Source organism: Helianthus annuus, chromosome 16, assembly GCF_002127325.2.
Source record: "Helianthus annuus cultivar XRQ/B chromosome 16, HanXRQr2.0-SUNRISE, whole genome shotgun sequence".
NCBI lineage: Eukaryota > Viridiplantae > Streptophyta > Magnoliopsida > Asterales > Asteraceae > Helianthus > Helianthus annuus.
In genome coordinates this window covers 106,370,195-106,393,994 of record NC_035448.2, presented here as the reverse complement: position 1 = coordinate 106,393,994, position 23,800 = coordinate 106,370,195, and the positions used below count along the sequence as shown (strand labels likewise).

Sequence of the window (23,800 nt, the reverse complement as noted above, 5' to 3'; positions counted from 1 at the left end):
CAAACTTGTGAGAGACATAGAATGTTTGGCATTTGAAGTCAAAAAGTTGAAAGACGAGAAGCACGTTGCTGAAAACCAGATTCTTTCTCTGGAAAAAGATTGTGAGAAGTTAAAAGCAGAAAATGACAAACTGTTGATTGATTTTAACAGTTTGACTTTGAAATATCAAGAATTTGAGGGGCAAGTGAAAATTCTTGAAGATGGGAAAAATGTGTTTAGTAAAAACAACATTGAAAAACAAAAGATGATAAATTCCCATCTTCAGAAGATTGTCGAACTTGAAAAAGAAGGTGAAAGCGCTCAAAAGAGAATCAAAGAGTTAGTGAAAGAGCTTGAAAGCAAAAAGAAATCGTCAGAAGATGAGGATTTCTGGATAAAGCTTGAAAACAAGAATCTAAAAGCCAATGAATCAAAATTTCAGGAACAGATCAAAATTTTGATAAATGAAAAGTCTGTTCTTGAAAGTTTGAAGGTTGAGAATGACAATTCCATCAAGTTTCATCTTGAGAGAATATCTCAGCTTGAGGAAGAAGCTAAGAATTCCAGGACCAAGATAGATAAACTTGAGAAGAAATTGATTAGTTTTGCGACTAAATCTGACAAGTTGAATATTCCTTGTCCAAAACCGATCAATTCAGTTCCGATGAGTGAAAAGGCTACGAACTTTGACAAAGTCAAAGTCAAAGATTGTGATGATAAAACTGATGAGGAAACTGAGAATTTTTATTCAGCAGATGAGTCTGTGACAGAGTCTGATGATGAAAATGTTAAGAAAGAAAAACAAAAATTGTTTTTAAAGTTGAAAGAAAAATTTCAGAAAACTGTTCTGCAATCAACTGAAAAAGGTGAATGCTCTAAGCAAAAACCTGTGAAGAAGATTGTAAAACAGAATCAAAACTTTAAAAATGAAAGACAAAACTCATCAGTACGATCATCCAATCAAAAGAAAAAATTACAAAAAATTGAAAATGAAAATTCAAAATTTATTGTGTGCAGAACAAACCACAGTGCAAAAGCGTCAAAACCAGCACATTTGAGGAAGGAATATCACAATGCCAGACAATGCTATGATCTAAGCATTTGGTGTGAAAAAGGTGGTAACTGGTATGATAACAGGGTGTGCTACAGCTGCGGATATCAGGGGCATATTGCTGTTAACTGCCAATATTGGAGTTATGAGACCAGGAGGTGCTACAATTGCAATATCAAAGGTCACATTGCCAGAGATTGCCCAAAAAGATCGCATGACAGATTGAGGGCTAATTCTCAGAAAATGGCAAAGAAGATACCAGTCGTTGTCAAGCCCAAAGAATTGAAAGTTTCGGGCCAAAACGTCAGAGAACAGAAGGTCAAAGAAACTAAAGTTCAAGAAACAAAAGTGAAGCTTTCTCAAGGGCAGAAAGACCGACTGAGAAAGAAGAGAAAGAAAGCGAGAGAATATCTCGAGAAAATTTTGTCCTCGGGTTCATCCGACAGATCAAAGAAGAGTGCTGATGAATCAACTCCCTCAACTGCAAAGTCAAGCAAGTTGAATTCATCAGATACAAATCTGAGGACTAAAGAGGATAAGAAGAAGAAGAAAGTGAAGTTTTCACTTCCTGGCGATGAATCTGTTTCTTCGGAAACAAAGGAGCCACATGTCGGCGATGAATCTGACTCATTAAAGTCAGACAAGCCACATTCAGGCAATGATTCTGGTATGGTAAAACCAGAGGAGCCATGTGTTGAGGTAAAGGTCGAGAATTCTAGTTTAACAATGGATGAGAAAAATTTTCCACCATTGTTGAATAAGAATTCAAAATCACCCAAGGCTGGTCAGGCTTGGGTGAAACTTTTCAAATAGAAAAACCTGACTTGCCGGAGCTCCCAGGTTTGTAAGAGTGGAGCATGAATCGGCATCTTTTTAAATCTGTGTTTGAAGGTTTGTGCAGGAATTGCCGGAGATCCCAAGATGGTATCGTGGATCATGAATCGGCATCTTTCTTGAATTTTATTCGGTAACGTCAATCATGCAAACGGTAAAGAGGTTTGGTTGTGTTTGTGAATGTTTTACAAGTGGTACAGAGGATTCTGGACTGCATATGGTAAATCAAGGACATTAACTTGTACTTGGATTTTCCTACTTTTGTGTAGAAAACCAGATGATGAAGTAACCCCGTACCTAAACTGTTTGGTAAACAAACTAAGTTTTCCGGAAAAGCCATTTTGATTAAAACAAACTTAAGTGTTTTGAAATCACAATGGGAAAATAGTTTGTTGTGAGGGGGAGTTCTGATTGTTTATGCCAGGTGGATAGAGAATTGAAGTGATTCTCATCAGGTTGTCAAGTTTGTACAGTTTGTTTCAAATTTTCCCAGAAAATCAAAATTGAAACATATTTTGATTTTAGGGGGAGAAAAATTTTTAAAAAAATTAGAAAATTTGAAAATGTCAAAAACATTAAAAATTTAAAAATGAGTTTTGTTGTGAAAAAGAGGAAATGATAGTAAATCAGTGGACTATCACAGCATGCTAAAGAAATGTAATGCCAAATGTGATAAACAGTCTCACTGATGATGTGACGATAGGTTTTTGTACATTTAGTAGATTTATTCGGGATATAAACCTAAAATTTCAAACTTGTGAAATTCGTGGGGAACACTACTTGGATATATAGGTAACCCCTGAAATCTCGTTTGAAAGGTCTCGTATTCTGATATACTAGGTGTTTATACTCTATGATGTCTGGGGTATTATTCCGGGACTTCTGCTGAACGGTAGTTCTGACCTAGTCCTTGGCTAATACTTTCCGCAAAATGCTTGAAATATAGCATAAAGCCCTCAGCTGATTAGACAATAAAATTGATAATCATCTGTTGTAGCTGAAAAGATCCTCTAAAGGGGACACACTGCTAAGTCGAAGCTGATATCTCTCTGCTGAATGGAAGTTCTGACCTGAGATCCCTCAGTTCTCGCATCTTTCCCCTAATTTATGTACAGACATCATTGTAGTGTTCATACCTGTAAGACTGAATATTGGGATTCTGGATACGGGAGTATATTCAAGAGGTGGGACACATGAATTGAACTAAGTTCATAAAATACCTAAATAGTATCCTGAATAGATTGAAAATTGTATGAAAATTTAAGAGGACAACTATATCGTCAATCTACGTGAATCGTTTAGAACTTAAAACGATTAAAAGCTTAACGGTGCTTGTGTTATGTCTCAAAAACTGATATGATCCTCTTGCACAAACTCACAAAAATATGTTTGTACATATTTCATTTTCTGCATTTAAATTTCTGTTTTTGCATTTATGTTTCATATTTTCAAAAATCCAAAAATATTTTCGACAACTGATGGTGAAGAGCTGATTTTTGAAATCTCAAAGGCTAAACTTGATGAACATACAGGTTGGTTAAGACATTTGAAATGTTTAAAATGATTCAGTAGGTTGAATCAGTAATTGAAATGTTTCAAATTTGTGAAGCAGTGGTTAATTGAAAACGGTATCACATGATTAAGTTGATTCATTAAATTGAATCACAATTATTCTGTTTTGTAATAGTATGGTTGAGTTTTGCAGGTTTCTGATCCTGTTGCTACGAATAGCCAGGAGACACATCAGAACCAGAGGAGAGCTTAAACAGAGAAAGCCAGGAGATAATTTCGATGGTGGTAACAAAATCCCAGACAACTATCCTAGCAGAGTGATAGGGGGAGTCTGATGAAGGTTATAGCCAAAGAAAGTTAGATCCAGGCAGAATTCTTGAAGAAGACCGAACTATATCCGAGAATGTCTTGTTGAAGACTCTCACTGAAGATTCCGTCAACATTCAAGGGGGAGTCTGTTAGTGCAGATGTCTGTCGACTACATCTTTGTTCGAGTCTTAGAGAGAGAGAGAAAGACAAGTCGTTATGAGTTTTCACTACGAGATTGACTACGGCAATATCCAAGGGGGAGATTGTTGATGCATATTTTGTCTATCGCCTTCGTCAATCCGAGTCATAGTGAAAAGCCGAGAAGAAATCAAGTGCATATTGTCATATTTAGTTAGAAATGGCAAGGTGGCAAACTTGTAATTAGTGTGAACTTTTACTAAGTTGCCTTGACCATATAAATAAGAGTTATGTCATATTTTTAGTTAGACTTTGGAAGATGCTTGGAAGACTTTGAGTTAGAGATTTAGAGAGAAGACTTTCTAGAGAGAGAAAGTAGAGAGAGAAAGCTGTAAATCCGTGATTCGTGTATCGATCTTGTCAAGTTATCAATGGAATCACGTTAAATGTACGCTATCGTGTGTTCGGTCACGTTCGTTCACGGATTCCGCACGTGAAACGAACGTTACGCAATCGAACGGTCGACAAACCGATCCTACAGGTTTTCTGTCTAAGGTTAGAGTGTTCGTACAAATCCACATAATCGGACCAGTCACTCTTACCAGGGAACTCTTGGGGTGAGTGTCCACTTATAGGCGAGCATGTCTTCGTGATACACTATGAGGATCTATTTGCTTTGATTCAGCCTTAGTGTTGTTTGTTTGCTTCGTGGTTCAGAAAAATGACCATCAACCATGATTATGGTCGGTAATTGTAACATCCTATTCTTACCCAATGCCATTTCATTTGTTTTCTTTCTTGTCTCTCATTTAGAATGCCTCCTCGACGCGAAAACCAGATAGCAACTGCCGAACTGGCAGAGATCATTGCACAGCAAATGGCTGCTCAATTCCCAAACCTCTTTGCTCAATGGAACCAAGCCAACAACAACAATCATGCCCTCTGCAACTTCAAGACGTTCAACTCAGCTAAGCCATCAAAGTTTTCTGGGTCTCAAGGAGCGACTGCACTTCTACAATGGTTCGAGAGTTTAGAGAACACCTTCAGACATGTTCAATGTCCAAGCGAGCGAAAGGTAGAATTCGCATCTAGTGTCTTTGAGAAACGAGCTTTGACATGGTGGAATGGTGTGATGAGAGACAGGGGTGCCGATGTGGCACTGGCTCAAACATGGCAAGAGCTTCGAGTTCTGATGATGAAGGAATTCTGTCCTCGTCACGAGATCAGGGCCTTGGAAACGGAGTTCGACGATCTTAAGCAAGTTAGCGGTGAGCATCGAGCCTACACGGATCGTTATGAGGAGTTAAGTTTGTTATGCCCGGATATGGTTACACCTTTGGATAAAGCAATCGAAAAGTACATTGATGGCCTCCCTGACTCAATACAAGACATTGTGACTGGTAGCAACACTACTACAGTTAGACAGGCCATTGAGCTATCTGCAACCTTGACTGAATCAAAGATCAGGAAAGGTAAACTTTTTCGAAAAGGTGACAAGAAACCAGTAGGGGAATCGAACCCAATCGAGGAATCAAAGACCATGGATGAACAGACTGAATCCTCTAAAAAGTCAAAGAAGCGAAAGGCTTCTCAGAACTTCGCCATGGTCGCTCACAATGGTCAAGCCGTCCCCAACCAACCAGCTCAACTCCCTGCTAGAAAACCATACAACGGAACTGCACCCTTGTGCAACCAATGTAGCCTCCATCATCACGCCAATGTACAGTGCCGCAAATGCCAAACTTGTGGGCTTATAGGCCACCTAGCAAGAGTCTGCCCAGCTGCAGCTGCGCCAAACCAAGCTGGCAACAATCCTGCTCAAGGTCATTTTCTACCAGGCTCTTGTTTCAATTGTGGCGAGATGGGTCATTTCCGAAGAAATTGCCCAAAGCTTGCTAATGCAAATCCAGCACAGGGATGAGCATCTGACTGACTAGAAGACAACATCATTTAGAAATAATCACGTCTTATGTATTATTTTCTTTTGTTGTCAAGGTCCAAGAAACCGTTGTTATCGTTGTTTATAAATAAATCTTTTATTTATATTGCAATGTATTGCTGTAGTTGCATGTATAAACGACATATCCCTTACAATACCGACAATCAAGAAACCGTATTCCTTGAAGAACAAACTACCCCCAAAATTCTCCCATTCTATGATCGCTTGCGTCTTCCACGAAATTCCTAAGTACCCGTTTATTCAAAGGAAACGAAGTACAAGGCGGAAGTTACAACATATGACGAATACCCAAAGCACCACTATAAATCCTTAATAGGGTACCTAAGGATTTCCCGTAAGTCTTTAGTTGTTGTATACCTTAATTCGAATGTGGTGATTCCTTATAATCAAAAATCGAATTTTGGGAGATCTTTCTATCTTCTCAGATAGATTCCAGTGAACATTGACACCCGTCGATTGGTTTCCATATCCGTATTCAATCAATAACAAGTTAATAACAAATTATAATCAAGTTAAACAATTATGTGACTTTGTGTTTATGTGTTCCCTTATGTGTTGTTGTGTGATCCAAATTATGCTATCCAAATCCTCGTAGAATCTTACATATCCTTGTACAAGAGATTCATAGTAGGATACCCAGGGGTATTACTTAAAATCCTCAATGGACTTCTATGTTATAGTTAAGTCCCTCGGATTATAAAGTACTACTTCATAATTAGACCCCTTGACTGGTCTAGATAAACAGGTTGATCCAAAAATCTGGCTAGGGATATCATGTAATAATATAACTGTAAGGACTCCTTGGTGGCCTAACTAAGAAGATCCCCTGTCGATCTAATTAAAAGGAACCGATGGAAGTCTAGTCACCCTCATCACAAGTTTGATATCCTTCCCCAAAACATTACAAAACAAACTATGCGGACTGTGCAAGGGATTACGTAATTATGGATGCATACATAATTATGGAATTTAGTGCACAGAAATCACAGCAAGTTCTGTCATGTGTCTAGAGTTAACCCCATTCATTTCCAACTCTGATGAAGCAACCGTTGAAAATGACTCCGTTAGTTCATTTTCGTGTCTGAAGATTTACCCGTTGGGGAAATGAATATCCGTTGTGTAATCCTTCATTTCCAACTCTGATGAAGCAACCGTTGAAAATGACTCCGTTAGCTCATTTTCGTTTCTGACGATTTATCCGTTGGGGAAATGAATATCCGTTGTGTAATCCTTCATTTCCAACTCTGATGAAGCAACCGTTGAAAATGACTCCGTTAGCTCATTTTCATTTCTGACGATTTATCCGTTGGGGAAACGAATATCCGTTGTGTAATCCTTCATTTCCAACTCTGATGAAGCAACCGTTGAAAATGACTCCGTTAGCTCATTTTCGTTTCTGACGATTTATCCGTTGGGGAAATGAATATCCGTTGTGTAATCCTTCATTTCCAACTCTGATGAAGCAACCGTTGAAGATGACTCCGTTAGTTCATTTTTGTTTCTGACGATTTATCCGTTGGGGAAGTGAATATCCGTTGTGTAATCCTTCATTTCCAACTCTGATGAAGCAACCGTTGAAAATGACTCCGTTAGTTCATTTTCATTTCTGAAGATTTGTCCGTTGAGGAAATGAACATCCGTTTGCTTATTCCGTTATTTCCATTTCTGAAGAATACTCGTTGAGGAAAATGACTCCGTCTGTTCATTTTCGTTCCTGAAGAATGACTGTTAAGGAAATGACAGGATATTGCTTTGCATATCGCTGATGGTTATTTGGCAGAGTCACAAATAGACTCCTACGAATAAATTTCGGGACGAAATTTCCTAAAGTAGGGGAGACTGTGACACCTGTGTCACCGCGACCATCAAACAAATACCAAGCCGATGAAATATTGTATTTCATACTTGGGATCTTGTATAAATATGTGTATCTTTTGCACATATCAATTCTTGTTCAATTTCAAACTCTCCAACGCTTTCTGGAGAATTATACGCAAACTGGTGCATAAACGTACTCAGTTTAATGCGACAAATACTCCGGAACATCAACATATACTTAACATACCTTAAATAACCTTTACATAACTTAGAAATAAGTTTTGAAGGCTTTGGTATGGCAAAAACAAGTTAATTCGCTTACAGGGACTAAACTTGACAAACTGCGAAAGTATGCCAATTTGAACTCTAACGAACATTTCGGAACATGTCCATAAGTTAAACATACCCTAAATATCCTTTACATAGCTTAGAAATAGGCTTTGAGGGGTTTGGTATGCTAAAACAAACTTTTGGATCATTCAGGAACTAAAAGTGTCAAAAAGTGCACAAGTTTGCACTTTCGCGCATAACTTACGTTCTGAATACATCCGGACGTCCAAAAATTTATGTAAGCATCCTTATATTATGCCTTAGTGTTTGGCATGAGAAAAATCCTTTCGTCACGCATTTTGGATCGTTTTTCGCGCTTATGCGCATTCCGTCGTAATTAACCGAACATCGCATTCGTACGGCCAAACGAACCAACATCCGACATATTTTTGAACATGTTTCATGTCCACAATGTTTAGGCATCATTTTAGGGCCTTAAAGTTGGCTTTACGGGCCTTAGAAGTGTCGGAAATGGCTTAAATACGCAACAGGGACCAAAACTGCCATTTCTGAAAGTATGTGCTGATCAGACAGGCCTAGGCGGCCCGCCTGAGTTTTGTCCAATCCTGATGCGGGCCGCATGGCCCCTTCAGTAACAGAATTTTGTCTTTCTTGCACAACTTGGCCTTTCAAACAACCCAAAGGGCAATGCCCTTTCACCAAATCAGGAGCCAAGGGTCACATTAAGCCACCACAACTTTGTGACAAGTGTACGGCTTGGATCGTGGCACGATATTCAAGAAACGATCCTAACGGCTCTACCTTTCCTATAAATACCCCCCCCCCCTTTGATGTAAAACCCACAAAAATCTGATCAAAATGCTCTAAGTTGATGCCATTGCTTCATACCTGAGCTCTTTGATCTAGATTAGCATTCGGGGACCCTCCGTAAGTATTCTTCCGTTCTTTTATTCGCTTTTCGAGTCCGAAAGTCAACGTTTTGTTGACTTTCTGCGTTGACCAGCCTATGGTCAACACGAAGTTCTTGGAACTTCATAACGTGAGCGTGATCACGATGCTTATAGTCCATGGCGACTATACCTACTGATCACCACGTTATCTAGCCTCAGTGACGAGTCGTAGTTTCGGCCAAAATGTGCATTCTTGCATATTTTGTAACCAAACTACTCGTGAGCATCAAAGCCGTTTGTTTTGATGCCAAACCTGTTTTCTAAACTTAGTTAAGCATGTTCTAACATGCTTAGCTCGTCACTTTTAGTTTAGTGCATATATAGGGTCGTAAGGTAAGCGATCTAAACCATCGCTTATACTTTCGAACCCGACCCATTTGGTCGATCATTAGGATCCGACCAAACACATTAGGTGACCATAGCTATAACCTTCCGAGGTTATACCTTGTGGTCACGATGTTAGGCGTTCCAGACGCGTTCTACGCGAACGACGCGTAAGGTAGCATAAGCTACCTAAACGGGTCGTAATGGGTCGCAAGAACTTAGGTTAGGTTTCATTTTAGTATGTAGGCTTTGTTAAACCATATTACACGAGTCTGCATACTCGTTTGGTTTACGAACCCGCATACTATCTGATCCTTTCGATTTTGGTCCGGTATATTAATGTAGCTACCTATTAGGTGCCGTTTGATATTCTGTGATCTCTAGCATTGTTTGGTTATTATACAAGAACTTCAAAGCAATCTCAGGTGAGTACATTGAACCGCTCTTTTACTGTTTTCCAAACTGTTTTGGGGTGAAACGCATGTGCCTACTTGTTACTTTCATGCTTTCCGGTTTTCACATCATATACTTGCTATGTTCGATAGTACATATATAGTACATGATTTCATTGTGTCTATGCTATGTATGTCCATTGTGTGCATACTTAGTACATCTGTTTACAATACATTTCATGCTATGTATGCCCATTGTGTGCGTACTTAGTACATTGCCTTACATTACATGCTATGTATGCCCATTGTGTGCGTACTTAGTACATTGCTTTACATTACATGCTATGTATGCCCATTGTGTGCGTACTTAGTACATTGCTTTACATTACATGCTATGTATGCCCATTGTGTGCGTACTTAGTACATTGTTTTACATTGCATTTCTGTTGCATATGCTCATCCAGCATATGAACACATTATAATACATTTTGAACTGTTGTAACCATTTGACTATATGAACCGTCTTAACCCTTCGACTGTATGAACCGTTTGTAACCATTGAACCGTGTAAACCAGTTGTATCTAGAGGTGTGCAAAAAACCGAATTAACCGAACCATAACCAAATTAACCGACAAAACCGAACCGAAAAAACCGAACCAAATAAAAAACCGGTGGGTCGGTTAATGGTTTTTTTTTAAAACCGAAAGTAGCGGGTCGGTTATGGTTATCATTTTTTCCATACCCACCATAACCGAACCGAACCGAACCGATATGTAATAAATCTTTATATGATTTAGGACTTTTCATCATATTTTTAATATTTCATGTTTTTGACTGAAGATTTTTAGTACTTATGGGTTTTTCATATCATTTTGTGGTTTTGGTTGAATGTTTATTTGAATTTATGGAATGTATGATATCACTTTATTTGAACATTCGATAATAATTGGTATTAATACTATAGATTATATATATACATACATACATATATATATATATATTTAATGTTATGTAATATACTAATATATACAAATATGCACCAACAATTTATTCCAAGTTAAAAAAATTAAGCTATTTTTAGCTAAGCTAAATACACGGTTAACCGCCCATAACCGACCCGCTATAACCTTCAAAACCGAATAACCATAACCACCATAACCGATCGGTTATGGTTATGGTTATCCAATAACCGACATTGCGGTTATGGTTATCGTTTTTGGTCAAAACCGACCCAAACCGACCCATGCACACCCCTAGTTGTATCCGTTGACATGATTTACATTTGACAATAGACATTTGACTATACATAAACATTTCCACAATTGTTAAACATTTCATCTTGATGCTTTGGTTTGAGTAAGTGATTAAGTAACGAGGCGTGTGTAATATGATACAAGCATGGTGGATACGCCGCTGGTACTTCCTATATATAAGTGTTTGTATGGTATTACATATCGGAGCGTTATTTGAATCATTTCAATTTGAGACTTATGACATTTTATACAAATAACACACTTTTCACGAGACATTGTTTTACAAACGACTTATCTTAAACAAACTCATTTTACATGGTTACCTGTTTAACCATACAGTGTTCTCTTATTTATACATATCATCTGATCTTATCGTTTTTCAAATGATTTACAAGACAAAGCAAATTACAAGGTTCATGACTAAACATTTTCTCAAACATAAGTCATGAATTCCGTTTTCACAAAACTAATGTATCTCACAGGCATTTTTATGCTGACGTACCTATTTTCACATGTGTTTTCAGGAGATGATGCATAGGACTTATCAAGACATACTTAGGCGGACCTGTGCCTTAGTGACTTAAAACGAGACAAGAACTAGTTAAATTATGTTATGTACTTTCTGGTTCTTGTATAAAACAATGTAAACTTTCATGTTTGATTAATAAAACGAAACTTCAATTGCCATGGATTTGAAACAATTAATTCTGTTACAACACTCCCCGACGTTTCCGCCACGTTTTGTATGTTCAACATGGTCGGGGTGTGAAATTTATCGACGACATTTTGATTTATTCGAAGATGGAGAATGACCACGAATAGCATTTAAGAGCTATTTTGGAGTTGCTGAAGAAAGAAAAGTTGTATGCCAAATTCTCGAAGTGCGAGTTTTGGCTACGCGAAGTCCAATTCCTTGGACATGTGGTAAATGGAGATGGGATCCATGTGGACCCCACCAAGATCGAAGCGATAAAGAATTAGGAGACTCCAAAGACGCCAACCGAGATTCGACAATTCTTAGGCTTGGCTGGGTACTATCGAAGATTTATTGAGGATTTTTCAAAGATCGCTCAACCATTGACTTACCTTACTCAGAAGGATAAGAAGTTTGATTGGGGAATCAAACAGGAAGAAGTGTTTCAGCTGCTGAAAGACAAACTTTGCAATGCGCCGATCTTAGCGCTACCAGAAGGAACTGATGATTTCGTGGTATATTGTGACGCCTCGCGTTAAGGCTTGGGTTGCGTGTTGATGCAACGCCAGAAAGTTATAGCTTACGCTTCGCGCCAATTGAAAGTACATGAAAAGAACTATACCACACATGATTTGGAGCTAGGCGCAGTGGTGTTTGCGCTGAAAATCTGGAGACATTATTTGTATGGTACAAAGTGTACAATCTTTACGGATCATAAGAGTCTGCAGCACATATTCGACCAGAAAGAGCTGAATATGAGACAAAGACGTTGGGTCAAATTGTTGAACGATTATGACTGCGAGATCAAGTATCATCCGGGAAAGGCGAATGTGGTCGCCGATGCCCTAAGTCGAAAAGAAAGGATCAAGCCCATAAGGGTTAGGGCTTTAGAGATGATTATCCAGACAGATCTTTCCTTGCGTATTCGTGCCGCGCAGAAAGAGGCTCTTAAGGAAAGGAACATTGAAGAGGAATATCTCCGTGGGATGGAGAAGAAATTAGTGCCAAACGAGGAAGGAACGCTATGTTTCATGAAAAGGATTTGGGTTACTCTGTTTGGTGGTTTGAGAAAGGTTATTTTTGATGAAGCTCACAAGTCACGGTACTCTATCCATCCAGGAGCGGATAAGATGTACCAGGATCATAAGGATTATTATTGGTGGCCTAGGATGAAAGGCGATGTTGCTGTTCATGTTAGAAAGTGTTTAACGTGGGCCAAGGTAAAAGCTGAATACTAGAAGCCTTCAGGACTTCTGCAGCAACCTGAGATTCCCAAATGGAAATGGGAACAGATTTCAATGGATTTCATAACGAAGTTACCAAGAACGCCAAGAGGTCATGACACTATTTAGGTAATAGTGGACCGGTTAATGAAGTCTGCGCACTTCTTACCCATCAGAGAGAAAGATAACACGAGCAAGTTGGCTGAAATATACATGAGAGAAATCGTTGCACGCCATGGAGTGCCTCTCTCGATCATCTTTGATAGAGACGGAAGGTTTGTGTCAAGGATTTGGCAGTCCTTCTAGGAAGCATTCGGATCTCAGTTGAATCTGAGCACTGCGTTTCACCCGCAAACTAATGGCCAGAGCGAAAGAACTATTCAGACATTGGAAGATATGCTGAGAGCATGTGTTATGGATCTGGGTGGTAGCTGGGATAAACACTTACGATTGGTCGAAGTTTCATACAACAACAGCTACCACACCAGTATTGGAGCCACGTCATTTGAAGCTCTATATGGACGCAAGTGTCGATCACCGCTTTGTTGGTCTGATGCAGGTGATAGACAATTGGTTGGTCCTGATGTGGTCCAGGAAACCACATATAAGATTGCACAGATCCGAGATCGCATCAAGGTGGCTCGCGATGCATCAAGGTGGCTCGCGATCGACAAAAATGCTATGCGGACCGAAGAAGGAAACCTCTGGAGTTTGAGGTAGGAGACATGGTATTGTTGAAGGTATCACCCTGGAAGGGTGTGACACGCTTCGGAAAGCGTGGAAAGTTGAATCCGCGTTATATTGGTCCACTCAAGATTCTGGAGAGAATCAGTTTAGTAGCATACAAGTTGGACTTACCTGCCAAACTAAATGGTGTTCACGATATATTTCATGTATCAAATCTGAAGAAAAGTCCAACGCAAGAAACTGTTTTCATTCCCACAGACGAGATTCATGTTAACGACACACTCCATTTTGTCGAAGAACCAGTTGAGGTTACAGATTGGAATATCAACAAAACCCGCAGGAGCTGTGTCAAACTCGTCAAAGTTCGTTGGAATGCAAGACATGGTCCAGAATACACCTGGGAGCGTGAGGACCGAATGAAAGAAAAGTACCCCCACCTATTTCCTAAGACCCCCGCAACTAGAAGCAGAGCCTAAAATTTCGGGACGAAATTTTCTTAACGGGGGGAGAATGTGACAACCCTCACCAAATCAGGTATCCGTACGAATTAATTACTATTTAATTAATGCTTAATTACCGTGCTTGCTTACAGTTGCGATTAAACTGATTCTTGATTTCTGGTACATACACATACATGCATCATACTTTATTACTGTCACTCCATTATTTAAACAGAACTACAGTGACAAACTTGATGCACAAAAGCACAGTTAGCACAATGAACGGATAACCTAGTAACATGCTGACATAGCCAGCACTAGACAGACACTGTCTCTAAGGCCAGTATGAGCCGGGAATAGATTACTACACTAGCAGGGAGTGTAGGGAGGTGAGGATTGTAAAACTGCGTCACTAGATGATAGTTATAGTGAACGGATGTGCCTAAAACATGTGTTAAATATAAAATTCTGCACTTTATTACAAAATTCAGCATTTAACATAACTAGTAAAGTGCAAAAACATGGGAAAATAATATTAGACACTTTCCAAAGTGTCGGGAGTTGATTGTGTTACTAAAAACACTATTAAAGACACTTTAAATGCTTATTTAGCACTTCAACGGATCAATATCCAACCGAACAACCGGACTTTACCCGGAACATAAAAATATTGTCAATGACATTGTTTATCCTTTTCTGAGTTAGTTAGGGTCCCCGAACACCCTAACACCCGTTATATTGCGTAACACACTAGTAACTAACTTGAATTCCTAACTAAACATAACTAGTACTTAACTATTTGGTTGAAATCAAACCATAACCCCCCCCCCCCCCAACCGATCGGTTCCCCCATGTGGGACACACCCCTCACATTTTTGAATATTTTATTCTATGTTGTCTAAAATCTGACTTACACATTATACCATGAATATTAGAAGGTGGTGGTCTATAAGAATGTTTAGGGGATAAGAACATTTCATTCACAAACACTTTACAAATTGCTCTCATCTCTCTCCCTCTCCTTTGGATCGGCCGAACACCACAACCATTACCTCACCATCATTCAAATCTTGTTCAAGCGATTTTCTTACACACAAAGGTGCAAGGTGTCATACGAGGAGACCCGGTGCTTTCGGAAACTCAAGAACCTCTCTACGTTGCTTTTATCCACCTTGTTTTCGCTTTGATTCTTCCCTAGCCACGAGCTAGTAGTAAGTGCTTCCAAACACTTCCTTGTTCATGTTTAAAGTGGTTAATAAGAGATTTAACAGATAAAAATCAAGAACACTAAAGATCAAAACATAAAGTCTTGAATGAAAGATAAACTTGATGGATAAAGGGTAACTATTGGTGTAAATCTTGTGAATATTGTTTAGAAATGATTATTTTAGGTTGCTAGTGGCTAGTAGTGGAATGGATCGTCATCTAACCATGCTAGATCATGTTCATGGAACATGAACTAGCAATATGTTAAGTATGAAAGTTGCAAGATGATGAACCCTTCCACACATAAACATGAACTTGTGTAAAAGTGATTTTTCTTGTAAAATGGAGTTCTAAACTAGTAGATCTAAAGATCTACAAGTGGTTTTTCGAAAGAACCAAGTAAAATATACAAATCTTGTTTAAAACCCGGACTTTTCATGAATTAAAAGCATTTTTTGTGAACAAGCAAGTGTGTAAACACTTGTGTGACAAAAGGATTTAACAAAGAAATATTTTCGTAATTTTTGACTAGAAGTTGTAAAGTTACATATTCTTTAAAAATAAAGTTTTCAAGAAACTAAATTTATTTTTAAAGATGGAAAGATCTACTAAATATGTTGGAAAGTTACTACATATTTTTACACAACTTACAAGTTCATGTGTTTGCGATTTTTACTTATTTTGACTAGTTTGATGTTTGAATATTGTATATTGATGATGGGAAAATTGTTGATTGAATTTTTAAAAGAAAATGATACGCTTGTAAGCGTGGCCACCTCCAGTTACAGAGGAAACTCTGGCGAATTTTTTCCAGAAAATAACACATAGAAATATTTTGTGACAAGTAGTTATAAATATATTTTTGACTTGTTTTTCCACACAAATTTCGCCATGATTTTTATTATAAAATAACCAAGTATTCGGAGGTGGATTTTCATAAATAAAACTTGTTAAATATATATTTAGAATATATATTTCATAGTAAAACGTTTGTGTGATTTTATGATTATTTTGTGAACTATATGAATATTATTTATAGAGTAAAAATAATATAACCTGGAAAATATCATGAAGTTGCGACCTCCAAAATAATACCAACGCCTTTACAAATAAAAATCTAAGTTACACCGGTATTATTATTACCACCCGAACTTTAAATGTAACTTATGTATTTTCGGAGAAATACTCTTAAATGCGTATTTTGATAAAAGTATTATTTTGGAAATTGTATGGAATAAAATATGATATTTTTCGGAAAATATGTATATTTTGGAGATAGAATATTTTAGACAAATGAATTAAAGTATATTTTATTAGGTGAGACTTAATAATATATTCATGAAGTTATAAAAACGCACATGTATTAATACCCCCATCCTTGGAAATGAATATTTATACAAAATAATTAAGAAGTGTAATTACGAAATACTTGTCTAACTATTTCCCAAAAACGTTAAACCTTAAGCCAAGGCACGGCCGTCCGTCTAATAGAAGTTAGTACGTGTAGGTCGTCACGCAACAGGTTGATTGGGATTTACTATTTCGAGACGCACTTCTGTGAGTTCATGTCCCCCTTTTCTCTTAACTGTTTTCAGTTTTTATACTTCGGGGGTGAAATGCATGTTACTATGATTGCGAATACTTTTTACATGGTATGGTTAGCGTAAGGAGGGTTACTACTTAGATCATGTGAGTGAGTAGGCGGAAACTGGAGGCCATTAATCCTCATTATAGGACCGAGGGTCATTAGCAGTAGATCTATCTGGGTGTAGCGAGCCCAACTCCAGGCGCAACAGAACGGACCTCGGGGTGACTTTGAGCCCGACGCAAAAATCTGCTAGGTTTGAGTCTTCCTACTGCACTTCACACATATCAATGGCCTTGAAAACCATTGGTGATCTCTTTATTTTCTTATTTCTACATATCAGGGATTTTCATACTTACAAATGTATTACAAAGGTTTTACATACTCACTTCACATGAACTCGCTCAACATTTTTGTTGATTTTTCAACTTACATGTATTTCAGGGAATTAGGGATTTGGCGAGGTATGCTATGTTTTCAAGCTGCGTAAGAAGGGTGATGTCATCCAAGTTTAGGGGTTGTGGCTTTTACCTGGACGAGTCACAAGTCTTAAGCTGTGTTAATTTCATGTCTGTGGTTGTGTCACTCGAACAATGTTTTTATTTTGTTGGGTTGTAACTCATTGCATGTGTCGACTTGAATCAATGGATGAACATCATGGTTTTATTTGCATATAGCTTTGTTGTGATTAAGCTATGGTATTAAGAAGTCACACCAAATAAACCCACGCTTCCGCAAAGCCAGGGTGTGACACATCAACTCTTCAATCCTTTCTTGAACATTAGGATTCCCAACCAATGACCCAGAAGCACCTTGATCATTGTCATTATCACCTTTGTCATCTTTATCATCATAGTCATCTTTCTTATCGTCATCATTATCATCTTCCTCTTCTTCTTCATCTCCAAACAATTCTATATCAGAATCATCATCCACAATCTCTCCACGTGCTATCTTGGCCTTTCTTCGCCTTTCTTTGATCTTGATCTGGCGCGCAATTTCTTTGACGCTATAAGGCACTGTGGAAGCTTTACCAACAAGAATAAACTGTTGTGTCTTCCATTCTAACAACAACGTTTCTTTTGCCTTCCTTTTCTTCTGAATAGCACTAACTCGGTGAATAATTTCATAAGGATCAAATGATTCAGAAGACTCACCGACAAGCACGAAGTCTTGACCCGCTTCAACATCCTGTACTTGAAAGTTTTCAACATCAACCATTTCAATGTCTATTTGAGATGACGATCCTCCAGCTTCAGTTTGACTTGACGAACCAACAACATCCTCAACCACGCTTTTTCTCCTTTCTGTTGCTTCTTGAGCTAGCAGCCTTTCTCTTTCAACTCTACGCTCTTCAGCTCTTTTTACTTCAACTTCATTGAAAGCAGCATGAATATCAACTTGTAGGATCGTGTAGTTGACACGGATGAGTCATTCAGAGGAGTTTTGATCTATTCCAGGTGCGGAAAACAAGAAATAGACGTAGAAACAGCTTAATCTTCACATTAAACACTCTTCTGATTGATATTATAACAATTACAATCAGGAAACACACCGGCAGCACCTCGGTATGATTTTCAAGAACGTACACAACTCTATGGAGATTTCGCTCGAGATGGCTATTTATAGGACAAGGGGTTTCGCTTGGAATGGTTCAAGCGGAATCACTATGTGTTGATTTCGCTTGAAACCGTTTCAAGCGGAATCTCTCATAAATGCATTTTCAAGCGAAATCAGCTCTAAACTCTCATATTTTCTCGTACAACGTGCCCTGATCTATTCTATCTAGTCTAAGACTCGATACAAGACGAAGTCGACAGATGTATGCACTAACAGACTCCCCCTCAGAGGTTGACGAGTCTCACGTGTCGAGTCTTAGCAACTTTAGTCTTGATCCGTCTCTGGGCTTCACTCTTTCAATCATCATCAACAAACTCCCCTTAACAATGTGCTGGCATTCCTTAAGTTCATCAGCATCATCTGCTTCAGGATCGTAGTCTGGCTTTCACAGGTTCAAGATCGTTGCCTGGCTCATGCTTTGTCCACAGAATTGAAACCTGGCTCATGCTCTATCCACAGCATCCTCAGGATTGATCAACCTGGTTCTCTATCACTCGGCTTTGACGTTATTCCAAGATCATCACCTGGCTCACGTTCAACTCAGGTTATCTGCACAATATCTACCTCAAAGTAAGTTTTACACTTTAATTACAAAAACACATGCACTAACTCAAACTCTCTCTCAAATTTACTCCAAATTCTTGATGAACCATTTGTAAAAATGATCAAAATGCATTTGTTTAAGAACAGACTCCCCCTCACAAAATGGCCATCATGTTTAGCACTTGGAATTTTGAATATCAGCTCTCCAACACTAGTTGTCGAAAATCTTTTTGAATTTTCAAAATTTATGCTAAAACACACAGAAAATCTTTTTGGATTTTTAAGATAAGAGAAATGCAATAAAGAAAATATTTACAGACAATATTTTTGTGAGTTTGTGTAAGAGGATCATATCAGTTTTTGAGACATATCATTAACACCGTTAAGCTTCATTTCATTTTAAGTTCTAAACAATTCACTTAGATTCTCAGTATTTTGGTGCACTTAAATTTTCACACAAAGTTTAACTATTTCGAGATACGATATTAGTGTCTTAAGCACTTAAACTTATTCGCGTGTCCCACTACTTGAATATACTCCCGTATCCAGATCCCAATATTCAGTCTTACAGGTGAGTATACCACAAATGATATCTGTAAAGGGGTTAGATGCGAGGGCCGTGAGAGCTCAGGTCAGAACTTCCGTTCAGCAGAGAGATGACGGTTCGACTTTAGGTGTGTCCCCTTTAGAGGATCTTTTCTTCAACAGCAATGATTATCAATTTTATTGTTTTATCATTTTTGCTGAGGGAGAGCTTATATTTCAAAGCATTTGCAGAAAGTATTATGCGGGGACTAGGTCAGAATTTCCATTCAGCAAAAGTCCCGGAATAATACCCCAGATATCACTGAGTATAAAGACCTAGTATCTCAGAAAGAAGGACCTTTCAAACAAGATTTCGGGGGTTACCCATATATCTAAGAAGTTGTTACCCACGATATAAGCAAGTTTGAAATTTAGGTTTATATCTCGTCACAATTTACTAATTGTGCAAAAACCTACTGACATATCCGCAGTGAGATTGTTTATCACATATTTACTTTCCATTTCTTTAGCATGTTGTGATGGTCCACTGATGTACTATCATTTCCTCTTTTCTCAACAAAACTCATTTTTGAATTTTATCATGTTTTTGGCTTTTTCAAAATTTTTTTAATGTTTTTGGATTTTCTAATGTTTTTGGATTTTCTGAAATTTTTACTCCCCCTAAAATGCAAACACATTAAAAAATTTGAAAAACAAACTATACAGGAAAGTTGACAACCGATATCAAATCGCCATCCACTTGGTATAAACAATCAGAACTCCCCCTTTCAACAAACTATTTTCTCATTTAGATTTCAAAACACTTAAGTTTGTTTTAATCAAAATGATTTTTCCCGAAAATAAGTTTGTTTTTACCACTTGTAGGGATTAGTTCATCATCTTGTTCAATTTTAATCATATGTAATATATCAAGTACAACTTAATGTCCCTGATTTACCACTTGCAAGTATGCACAAGCAAACCTCTGTACCAGTTGTAAGATAAAACAAGTACACCTCAATGTCCTTGATTTACCACTTGTAGGAATATCACATCTACACAAACTATTTTACCAATCAAGATGCTGATTCCTGCTTCGCACTTACCAACCTGGAAGCTCTGGCATAGTCCATCAGCTGTAAAAAATTTCAACAATTTTAAAATCTTTCACAACACTATCTTGACAAAAATGATGCCGATTCCTGATCCACGATATAAACTTGAGATCTCCGGCGGGTCCAGATTTTTCAAGGGAAAAGTATTTCCACCCAAGTCTTACCAACCTTGGGTGTTTTTAACTCTTGCGCAGTAGGGTTATATGTTGCTTTCTTTGTTGCATAAAAATCTTTAACCCCTTTTACTTTCCCATCAAGCATTTTCCCAAAAATCTTTTTCACATTACCATTAAAAGCTTTCTCAACATCAAATTCCTTCTGATCAGAATAGAATTGATTTGAGATTTCAACCTTACCAACTTTTTGCTTAATATTTTCGAATTTCAAATATGGAATTTCAGCATCATCTTCTGAAGTAATCTCAACTTGTGGCTCCACTGATTTTATGGAATCAGATTCATCGCCGACCTTCTCATCACCCTTCTTAACAACCCACACTTGGTTGTCTTTGGCTTTCTTTTTGTAAAAACTTTTCTTTGAACTCTCACCAACTTCATAAGTCGAATTTTCAAAATTTTTGAAGTTTCCAGTTGGTGTTTCAACATTAACAACTTTTTCTTTGAGTTTTTCAGAAACTCCCAGTTTTGGTTTTGCAGTTTGAGAACAAGTTGATGCAATGTGACCAACTTCATTGCATTTGAAACAGGTTCGAGTCTCTTTTGGATGAAACACTCCAGTTCCTTTTTTTTTGTTCTCAGAAAGAAACTCCTGGTTTGATTGTTTCCAGAAAGGTTTCTTCTGTTCATCCTCAGCACTTCCACATGAAACAAATTCTGTTTTTGTTTTAGAATTTTTTTTCATTTTTATAATTTTCTAATGGAATAAAACCCAAACCTTTCTTTTTGTAGCTACCATTATGGTTTGGTTTCTTTTGAAAACCAGAACCAGAATTGTAACCCTTTTTCTTGTTTAAACGCTGTTGAACTCTTGAAGTGTATTTTTTAGGTTTTCCAGTAAGATTTAAATCTTTTATTTCAGAAATATTAATTTCTGTCATTTTGAAAACCTTTTTGATCATTTCAAATCTAACACTCCTTATTGGAAATTCTTTGTCAGAATATAATTTGTCAGAATCATTTAAAGTGTATGCTACTTCAAATGCTTCATCTTACAAATTTGATTTTGATACTAAAAACTCTTTACTGTAAGTCCTTTTAACCATAGGTTTTGAACTGTTGACTGACGAACTTGACCCTCCAGACTCAGACTTTGACTCAGACTCCTCATCAGTATCCAACACCTGATCAACCACCTTTTTGATTAACTCAGACTCATGATCAGTGTTAGACGATGTGAAAGTGACGTCAATGTTTTCTGTTAATTCATCAGTTGTATCGGTTTTTAGCTTTATATTGACTGCTTTTTGAACTTGCTCCTTATTTGGTTTTCTGGGAGAATAACCTTCCTAGATCGGAGGCGGACACTTGTTATAGCTAACCGTCGGTTTCTTACCAGTATCTTTCTTCTTTGGCTTGTCATCTTGAAAAGCTTCCATACCTGCAACAGTCGGATAAATTCGATCAATAAGATAATCAGAACTGGAATAACTCTGCAATAAGCGTCTGATTCTCTCATTCTCAATTTTCCCAGTCTCCAACTCTTGCTTCCACTTTGCACTTTCTTCAATGTAGAAATTGATAGCTTTCTGCTTTGTCATCATCGTTGCATTCATCATTGTCAATGCATTTTCTCTTTCAGAGTTTGTCTTTTGCAGATCAGTTACTATTCTATTCAAAACATCGTAAGATTCCTTCACATAGTTAAGGTTGAACAGTAATTGTTCCTTCATTTTCTCATACTCTGCCAGCTTCACATCCTTTGCTGCACATTCCTTGCATGGTTCTAAACACTTTGAGCAAGGTTTGATGACTTCCACAATCTTTTCTACTTCGATAATTTTCTCCACTTCTACAACATTTTCATTTTCTTCAACTACTCTTTTGATTGTTTGAAACACTTCTTTAGCAAATTGAATTTTATCATTAAAATCAAAATCTTCTTCTTGATCCATACTTTCACTTTTCTGTTTTGTTTCAACAATTTCCTCAGCAATGCTTTTAACTTCTTCATTTTGAACAATCTCATCTTTTTCAGCATCACTTTCAGACTTCATTTCTTTTTGTTCTTATTGCAGCTCGTCTTTCCTTCAGTTTCTCCAAGCGATCTGCAAAATAAAAATGAAAACTTTTAGGAGATAGATGAGACTTTGCAATATTAATATGTTTTTCTTCTTCATCATCACTGTTGTCATCAGTTGGAGATTGATCGAACTCTACTGATTTGTCAGAATTTTCATCCGAAGAACCAGAATCAGATGGTGTTTGATAAAAAACAATCTCCTTTTCTGAACTATCATCTGAAATTTGTGAAATTTCATCAGATGAAACAGACTTTTCTTCTTCATTTTTCACAATTTCACCAATAGACTTCATCCACTCGGTGAACATATCTGGTTCTTTCACAATCTTGGCAATGAAGGCTTTGAAATCTCCTTTCTCATCTGTAAACATATCCCAGCTAAAGCCTTCTGGTAGCCTTTCATCATCCTGAAAGTTCCAGTTAAAATTTTCTTGATTCCCCAGACATGCTCTCTTTGAATCCTCTATCACTTTTCTACCATGAGCCACTTGTGGTTCTTGCTGTTGCTGTTGACCAACCTGTTGATATATGGCTTTCTGGTAGTAGTCATCTTTTCCGAATGGATTCTTCACATCACTAGCTTCTCTGTTCTTGTATTCTCTCTTGAAATGACCTTTCTCCCTGCATTTAAAACAAGTAACTTTTGATTTATCAAAATCTAAAGTAGAAACATGTGCATCAAGAAAGTCATTTCTTCCAGTAATCAGTTTGAACTTTTCTACTCTCCTAAGGACACTAGCAAGACACCATTTGATATCCATTAGTTCCATTTCTTCGGCGTCTATCTGATCGTAATCCTCCTTTGTAAGCATAGGATTCTCGATTCTTCCTGCAACCAATCCTTCATAAGATAGTAGCACAGAACCAAATAATGCCATGTGATCTTTCGCAACTTCCTCAGAGAAACTTTGACCATCTGGAATATTCAAGGCAATGTTGCATTGTATCACATAACCACTTCCACTTTTCGTACTTTGAGAACTGAAACTTGAAGTTGGGTTCTTTGGATTAACACTCGGGTATGAAGAGAAACCACTGCTTTTGGAACTTTGTTCAGCTTTTTCCAAAGAATCTCCAGCACTAAACGCAGTCTGTATTTTCGAACTTCTTTCAACTTCTGGAACACTGCCTTTGTAGTACATCTTTACGTC

General features: G+C 37.6%; 1 protein-coding gene across 1 annotated transcript in view; it reads right to left on the bottom strand.

The window, feature by feature from the left end:
- LOC110919484 (DNA ligase 1-like) overlaps positions 1–22,623 on the bottom strand; it is a 31,195-nt gene extending 8,572 nt beyond the window's left edge. The window contains exons 1-2 of the mRNA XM_022163751.1: positions 22,524–22,623; positions 17,460–18,020 (exon numbers count right to left, since the gene is read on the bottom strand). Of these exons, the coding sequence (XP_022019443.1) occupies positions 17,460–18,020; positions 22,524–22,623 (661 nt within the window). The remainder of the gene's footprint in view (positions 1–17,459; positions 18,021–22,523) is intronic.
- Between the last annotated feature and the right edge of the window lie 1,177 nt (positions 22,624–23,800).